Genomic DNA, 9,154 nt, shown 5'->3' with positions numbered 1-9,154 from the left:
CCTGATTAAGGCTTGTGGTGTGAATGAGGGAAGAGGTGGGTGAAGTGCTCGGCTCAACAATGTTAAATGAACTGCAGAGTGGGACTGGCTGGGACCAGCTGGCCACACGACCTCTTTAACCTCCTCCTTTCACCAGAAAAGCTTTAAATGATAGTGCTGATAGCTGAAGTCTACAGAACAGCCCAACAATTAATGTGCACAAATCAATTAGACCAGAGGAGAGAGAAAGACATGAGAAATGTATTTACCTTTGACTCTCTGCTATTAGGGCCACATGGACTACCACATCATTCTCAATAGGGCCCTGGAGGAAACAAGCAAAGACAATTTATTGGAAAACTTGTGGTCTCAATGGAGCAGACTCAAAGGCAAGGGAACAGTGTAAAATCCATTGTCAGTGAGTTCAGGAGACAGTGAATTCACTAAAAACAAAGAAAGAAAGACCTTAAAGGTGCACTCAATACTTTTTTTCCCTCATTAAAAAAACATTTTACTCAAAAATAAATAAAAAAATAAATAAAAATAATATATACTTATATATATATATATATATATATATATATATATACACATGTATATATATCTTTTTTTTTATTATTATTATTCACACTCACATGACATGAAGACTCCAGTCATAAAAGTAGCTTAAAAAATCTGTTTTAGTGGGTCAACTAATGGTGGCCACCATGTTGAGATCACATGGCCAGCTTAACTTTACTTGAATACAGATTCACTTGCAGAATAAATTAAAGAGATAGTTCACCCAAAAATGAAAATTTTTCTCATCATTTACTCACCCTCATGTCATCCCAGATGTGTATGACTTTGTCACTTCTGCTGAACACAAACAAAGATTTTTAGAAGAATATCTCAGCTCTGTAGGTCCGTACAATGCAAGTGAGTGGTGGCCAGAACTTTGAAGCTCCAAAAAGCACATAAAGGCAGCATAGAATTAATCCATCACTCTAGTGCCAGCTGCAATATGCAGAAATAATGCCACTTCCTGCCCACCAATATCAATATCGAAGACATGGATTTAACCACTGGAGTCTTATGGATTACCTTTATGCTGCCTTTACATGACTTTGGAGCTTCAAAGTTTTGGTCACCATTCACTTGCAATGTTAGGACCAACAGAGCTGAAATATTTTTCTAAAAATCTTTGTTTTCAGCAGAAGAAAATCATACACATCTGGGGTGGCATGAGGGTGAGTAAATGATGAGAGAATTTTCATTTTTTGGGTGAACTATTCCTTTAATGATAGCTCACAGCAAATAGGATATTATATAATGGTGTCTGTAACCAAAAACTACTGCTTTTGTGTGATGTTGCATCCATGCTTCTAAGTGTCGGTTTAAATCTAGTAAAACTGCCACATTGGCCAGCATAAACAAAAATTTACTGAGTGACCTTTAAGAGTGAAAGGAAAGTCAGAGTGGTTTGAGTCTAAATTATGAGAATCCCTCCAACTGGATGTCAGAAGGGAACAAGGAAAAGGGAGCTTTATTGACACGGAGAGAGACAGAGAGAGAGAGAGAGAGAGAGCAGACAGAGATGGAAGAAATTGGATCAGAGCTCTGATTCTTTATGCTAGCTCATTACAGATGTTTGGGCTGGGTGATGCAGTAATTTCGCTGAGATAATGAGCTGCTGATTGCTGAAGGTTTAGGTTGGGTCATATCAATCAGTGGCTAAAGCCCTTTGTCTACACACAGAGGACATCAGCACAAACCCAGCATCCATTTAAACCTTCCAAATCTCCAAATGTCAAAACTAGAAGCGCATATAAACCAGCTAATATGTAAATGACACGTTGAGCGCTGTTGAGAAAAAGCATTATTACACGTCAAACGACAATCTACCATCTGAATGAAGAATGGTAATATATTTGTGATGTAGGTTGCTTGTCTCTTTTGAGTTTGTGTTTACTTCCCTGAAATGGGAGATAAGTGCTTTATGAACAGGGCAAATCCCCAGATTTGAGGTAAATGACATTGGCACAGCCATTTTGTGGGGGCAGCGTGGTGAGTCATCACAAAAGCTGATTAACAGACTATACCTGCTAATTCTGCACAGTGTGAGGGCTGCAGAGGAGGCTGCTATTTTGTTCAGGTGGATGTGAGCAGGTTTAAATTGCCCTTAATGGTATGACTGGAAGGTAGTGGATGTATGATTAATCTGAATAATCAGGTACAGGTACAAAAGTCTTTAAAAATGGCAAAAGTAAAACTTATATACTTTGAACAGCACCAAGAATGAAAGACTGATACAATTTGGAGTGATACAACCTTGTAAAAGGTGAAGTGTGTAATTTGTGTTCCACAAGAGACATCAAACTGAACAGATTTTCAAAACTTTCTACCCGTCTTTCAGTGTTCTGACAAACAGGTAGTCCTCTCCCAAGGGCATTGGTTGTGTCATAAGTTGACATACTGGACCACTCAAACAGAACAATGTTGAAAGCCACAGTCTTTATACTCTTCAGTGTAATTAACTTACAAAAGGCTTACTTACAAATGTCTTTGCACAATAAAGGAATATGCCAGGTTAATTTAAAGGGATAGTTCACACAAAAAGGAAATGTAAGGTAGAATGTTAGGAAATGACCAGCTTAGTCATTATTAACTGAGGCCTAAACATTCTGCCTTTGTGTTCAACTATCCCTTTAAGCTCTATCAACAATATCTGTGGAATACTGTCAATTACTACGGAAAATAATTTCAGCATTTTTTACAGAACTGCACTTTCTGTCTGCATTTTCAACTACTTATCGACTTCCACTGTAAGTGCATAACTGTCAACACCGTTCTTTGTATGTTTTAACAAACTGAGGTATTACTCCAAATATGTGACAAGCATATCCAATTAAACTGGGATAGGATTTTAGCAAAGAAAAAAATGTAATTACCTGTAATATTACATCATTTCTCACAGCACTGTACAATTATGGCTTTGTATGGCTCCAATAAAGATATGTTTTGAATGATGGCAGATGGTGATGATCAGTACCCACCAAGTCAGATCTACTAGTCGTACTATTAGTAGTCCCTCTGGGGTCTGCAAACTCCTGCAGTCTCTCCCTCTGCACTGCACTGAACCAGCAGACAATAAACTATGAACAGCTCAGTAGGACTGACAGTGATGAAGGAATGCTCTTTATTAATTTCTCCATTTCCAATCAGACAAATGATCCCAAACAATTGAACCCAAAACAATTTTTCGGGATAATGATTTAACAATACACTTTACGCTAAGGTTGTATACGTTAACGCATGAACATGTAACATTCCAAATTAGGTTAAAGACATAACAATGGATATTTTTTAATGCATTTGTTCATTTAAGTTAATGCTAATTTAAATATATTGTTCATTGTTCATGTTAGTTCTTAATGATGTTACATTACCAATTTTTTTTTTTTTAATTCATTGTGTAATGTTAATGGATACACCTTATTTCAATGTGTTACCAATACATTTAATGAAAAGTAATCAAACAATGCATCCATGGATAAATTACCCTAGATGTAAATATTATCTTGCACTTTCTCAACAACTCCTACAACTTTTGTTCACTCAATAGTAAATACCTGTCCTCTTTGTTCTCTTTCTCTGATTCATCTGGTCTTCACTGGTGACTGAAATCTCAGTACAAAAGGAAGGATTTATTTAATGTTGTAAATATCACTCCATGTTGCAATAATTTGCTATCATTATAGGGCCTAACTGAACTTTTACATGGATCAAACACAGTGCTTTTGTGGCTAAGGTTCCATGTTAAGGAAACATCAATTGACTTTATTCATTATTCTTAATTTTATTCTGTATGACGTGAATATAAAACACTACAGTTTTCTTTTTTCTTTTTCTTTCTACCATAAATTCTGATGACTATGAGAGAAAGCGCGCTAAGCCTACTTTTGCTATTGTAACGAACGCATCTTCGCATTTACTTGAACTGCTCATGCAATGGTATGACCAAATTTAGGGGTGGCCCAGATAAGTCTAGTGGATTTGTGATTTATCATTGATTTATTATCGAAAGCCAAATTCAGAAATCACTCAGGTGGCAATAACATAAAATAATAATGAATAAGTAAATAAATAAATGAAAACAAGTGGAGCAGCGGGCCAAATCAGTCGCCAGGTCACCGGGAATTCCCCCGCCACTCCTGAAAGGCCAGTCCGGGCCTGGTCAAAATTTACAACTAATGACAAATCCTTCTTCCACTGCAACATGAGTAGTGTTAATAAATTGACGACAGTCAAAAAACAAAACAAAAAAAAAGGAGCAAATTGGGATAAATGCTCCTGCAAACCTCATGTTTGTGCTGTATATGTGGAGACAACTAATAAGAATACACTGCTCTTTCAAAACAGTAAAGGTCATACGTAAATGTAAAAAGTAAAAGTCCTTACAAAAAAGTGCTGAAGCGGGGCTATGGTACAATGATGATTTCAAATGGAAATATGATGGCACTTATACCCACTTATACTATATTCTTGTATGGTTTTTTCATGATAATACATGGTACTTCAAATAATACCATTGTATTTTCATTTTGTAGAGTCCAAAAAAGTCTGGAAATGGAATGGTATTTAATTTTATTTATTTTTTTGTAAGGGAAGGAAAGCCATTTTAATATAGGTTAGTATCTTTGAAAATTAATTTAATTTGGGCTTTCACAATTAGGATGAACTCATATGCTGAAAGATGGCAAAAAACAAGTGCTGTCAGCTGATTTGTAATCATGATTAATCGCATACTTTTTTGTAGTTAATTGCAGATTTTAAAAGTGCTGAAATTTGACACTGTATATACTTCTCCTGTCAATGCATTTATTTCCATCTTAGGAAAGAAAACAAAACAATATGTAACAATATAATGCCTATTAACATTTTCCAAACAAAGCCTTCCACAGTATAAAGATAGAAATGCACTAAAATAGCACCAAGTCAAGTAACATTAAACATTTCCCAAAGTCTAAGTGGAAGTTTGACTTATTGAAAGAACTATTCCCCACATAGGTTGCATATTCATTGCAATGGGCATTAAATCTTTTAAAGTCTCATTCTCCACAATATTAATCTGCTGGTAGACTGTGGCTATCCTTTCCTACAGCACTTGTGAAGCCGCGTTCATGATTTGCATCAGGGCATCAATACCAGTGCCAAGCGCCGCTAAGAACTCTATATGAATTTTTCTTGCAGACAAAAACTTCTGCGTTTTGGTGATATTTTATTTATTTATTTATTTATTTTTTCACCCAGTTTGGAATGCCCAATTCCCAGTGCGCATTTAAGTCCTCGTGGCCGCATAGTGATTCGCCTCAATCCGGGTGGCGGAGGATGAATCCCAGTTGCCTCCGCATCTGAGACCATCAACCCGCGCATCTTATCACGTGGTTTGTTGAGCGCGTTGCCACGGAGACATAGCGCATGTGGAGGCTTCAGGTCATCCACCGCGGCATCCGCGCTCAACTCACCATGCGCCCCATCGAGAACGAAGCACATTATAGCGACCACGAGGAGGTTACCCCATGTGACTCTACCCTCCCTAGCAACCGGGCCAATTTGGTTGATTAGGAGACCTGGCTGGAGTCACTCAGCACGCCCTGGAATTCGAACTAGCGAACTCCAGGGGTGGTAGCCAGCATCTTTTACCACTGAGCTACCCAGGCCCCCCGTTTTGGTGATAGTTAAGACTTGACATGCTTCTGTGGTTATTAAAATACACCTTACATAGGCTGAAAAATACTTGATTTCTATCACAAGTCCCATCTGGGCTTGTTATGTACATCAAATAGCATTAAGAGGTCCTTTCTCCATCATTTTGACAGGGAAGTGTTGTTGTGTGTGTTGGTGGTGTGTGCGTCAGTGTAATGACTCCAGGCAGACACATTTCTAAGGTTCCGGCCTTCCAACAAGTGTTTTGCTGGTTTATGCTGTAACAACGGTAAGTGCGTTAATAGTGATTAAGAAAAAAGAACGCGTTAAACTTTTTTAATCGCATGCATTAACGTGTTAATTCTGACACCTCTAAAAAACAAAACAAATGACAGTCAAAGGCATAGAGGCTAAACAGTATCCAGATTAACACAGACAGTTGTGTGCACCACCCCTGCATGCTGAGGAAATTCACAGACTCTAGAGGTGCTGGAATTGAAATGGGAGCACTAATGGCAAACACTACAGCTTATGAGTGTTTCACAAAGCTAATAAAGTACAGCCTAAAAACAATACTACAACTGTTGCGCAAATGAAATATATCAAAACAAAGGCCAGTATGTTAAGACCTTTTTTCATTTCATAAACATATACAGTAGCAAAAAGCCTTGCAGCTTGAACAGAAGGTAACATCTGCAATCCCCAGGAAACCGCATACTAATGCAATACACAGCATTTTACACAACATTTCCACCTAATGTCAGAGGTCATTTACATACAGTGTGCTTTTGCATCAGCCAGCAATGTTTATTAATTGTTTTTCTACTGTGCGTAAACATGTGCTAGATGGATGTCTTTGATCATTGCGTCACGTCTCGCTGTTTTTTTAGCGTCTCGGGCAGGAGCGCAGTGCTTTTTTTGCTGGTGTGTCAAGGTAAACATCTTCAACTTTTAAGCTTGTCTAGCTTTTTTAAAAGCAAGAATGCATTCTGTCTGAACAGCCGCTTAGTTATGTAACAGCAGAATAGAACTGAATAATAATCATTCTACTCTTTTCTATTTTATTCAGAAAACCTCAAATAAGCCTTTTCCCTAAATCTATACATGTGATAAATCAATGCAAACTTAATGGACAGTCTCTTGGATATTTGACGTGGATAGAAGAAATCTGACAGATGCCGGAGAACCCATTCCCCTTTTAGTTTGTTAGTCAAATGGTCTTCTGCCAAAAGGCAAACCATTAACTGATGCCGCTCTCCTCAGAATGTGGATGGCAGGCTTTAAGATATCTAATGTTCCTTTAAATCTAAAAAATTTTAAGAAGTGGCTTTGTTGATGAAGTGAGATAGCTCTCAATGTTAAACCCTGCAGCTGGCAAGTTTAGGAACTTGTCGCATTTTAGGTTTGCACATTTCAGTTGATAAAGCACCCAGTCAAGCTGGGAGATGGAGAGAGAAAGAGATGATATACTGTATATACAAAAAACACATTTCCAAGTAGAATGGAAAAAGTGCTTACTTTTTAGACTCCATTCCACATCTTATAATAGAGTGAGGGGGCTCTCTATGCAACAGCTCAAGCCTGGCCACAATCACCTAAAGAAATTGAAAAGGTTGGGGATTGGACTTTAGAGAAGGTGGGAGTGTAATTGTGAACAAAGCCTTGCTGTGAATTCGATACACATCACCCCTCTCTTGACGGACCGCAGATATATTAGATCGGCATTCCTTATGACATAAAAAAAAAAACAAAAACAAAAAAACAAAACAATTTATATTAAACCGAGGCAGGTGAAAGCCTCAGGAGTTTGGTGCTTGTCAGTAGTGTTGCATGTTATGTAATTCTCATAAAGAGTGAGAGGAGATGAGGCTTATTACTAAAACTTGTAGACCTGCTCTGTGGGAAATGCATGTGCAGAACAGGGCTGCGACTGTTTTCCAGCCCCTGCTAATACACGGTGCCACTAGCCAAAATGGATTTGAGTTATATGAAAGATGATGCCAGGGAGAAAACCGTGTATTCGTGTACTTCTTACTTTTTATCATCCATTCCACAGATGCCACACCTAGCAATCATGTTGCCATTATGTTCTAACAGAGGAGGGGGATTTGAGTTACATGACTTGACTCAAGTCTGACTCGAGTCACAAATTTAAGGACTTGTGGCTTGCTTGATTAAAAGCAGAAAATTACTTGACTTGATTTTAACTTGAGGACCAGTGACTCAAGATTTTACTTGGACTTGAAGTGGATGACTCGGCAATGACTTGAATTTTTCATATTATGTGCTTTTTTTGTCCAGTAATAAAATACTATTAAGGCAACGACAATTGTTGTCGGAACAACTCATCTAGGTGTTGTGTTAACTGAAAATTCTCTGTCATAAACTATTTTCTTTAAAACACTGATGAATAATTCTGAATGCTGCCCATAATTTTGACAGATAAAAAACAAACAATAAGCCACTTAAACTAATGCATCTTTATTTTTTTGCCTTTTTAAGTAGCTTTTCTCTCTCTGAATCCGGTGCATGATAATAAAGATTAATAAAAAATGAATTGGTGCAACAGCTATTTTATATATACTTGCATTTAATCTAAGCACAAACGCAACATTTCGAGCAGAATTCACCATTATTTAAGTGGAGTACCTGTTTTATCTGAGCTTTGGATGTGCATGCTTATCTGTCACCGCATGTTGATTTCAGGCACATTGAAGAAGTTCTGTCTGGTTCTTGTGCATGTTTACTGTCAAATTTTCAGATCGGTTGGTTATTTCCTTTTAAAGCAGCATGTAAGTTTAAAACTCAACTTAGCACAACTTACCTGTTTCACCCTAATACTGCTTGGTTTCACTAGACTCGTGCTTGGAGTCAAAAAATCTATGTCCACTGTCATTTAAATGCTTTATTTCTGACTCCAATTTATTGTATTTAATTTCCTGTTGCGGCTGTTGTTATTTCCTGTCATGCAGATAAAGATCAGTTTGTGCCATATGTCTGTTAGGATGTATGTTAAATGTTGCACTGTAGTTTTCTGAGGGAACCTCATTTAGTTTTCTCAATGCTATGTGTATAAATGACAGTAAGCCTGATATTGTTCGGGTAGTCCTTGAAAAGCAGTTTACGCTGTCCTTGGTAGATCACCGCAAGCGCGTTCCTTCAGTTCATTACCGAAGCGACCACTTGGCTGAGGGTTCTAATAGGCCGACAAATTAAGCGGTCAGCAACAATCTTGTTTACACTGCATGCCCAATTATTAAGCAAGTGAGTATTCTGATCTTTCCATGCACATTTTCCAACTCCAAACCATATAAAATTGAATGCTTATTGGATTCAATCATTTTTATGTGGTATGTATTTGTGTAATGAGGGAGGGTGTGGCGAAAGTTACTAACACCTTATATCAAGGTGTGCATAATTATTAGGCAGCTTAAAATGGGCCAAAAAAGAGATTTAACTGACAGTGAAAAGTCAAATATTGTAAAAT

At 37.6% G+C, this 9,154-nt stretch overlaps 1 protein-coding gene across 3 annotated transcripts in view; it reads right to left on the bottom strand.

Moving 5' to 3' along the window:
* phkb (phosphorylase kinase, beta) overlaps positions 1-9,154 on the bottom strand; it is a 108,689-nt gene that overhangs the window by 21,051 nt on the left and 78,484 nt on the right. For all 3 annotated transcript variants that reach the window (XM_051716458.1, XM_051716449.1, XM_051716441.1), the window contains one exon: positions 249-304. In XM_051716458.1, the coding sequence (XP_051572418.1) occupies positions 249-304 (56 nt within the window). The remainder of the gene's footprint in view (positions 1-248; positions 305-9,154) is intronic.

Source organism: Myxocyprinus asiaticus, chromosome 2 (genome assembly GCF_019703515.2).
Source record: "Myxocyprinus asiaticus isolate MX2 ecotype Aquarium Trade chromosome 2, UBuf_Myxa_2, whole genome shotgun sequence".
Taxonomy (NCBI): Eukaryota; Metazoa; Chordata; class Actinopteri; order Cypriniformes; family Catostomidae; genus Myxocyprinus; species Myxocyprinus asiaticus.
The sequence above is the reverse complement of the archived record's forward strand: the minus strand, read 5'-3'. Positions and strand labels throughout refer to the sequence as shown.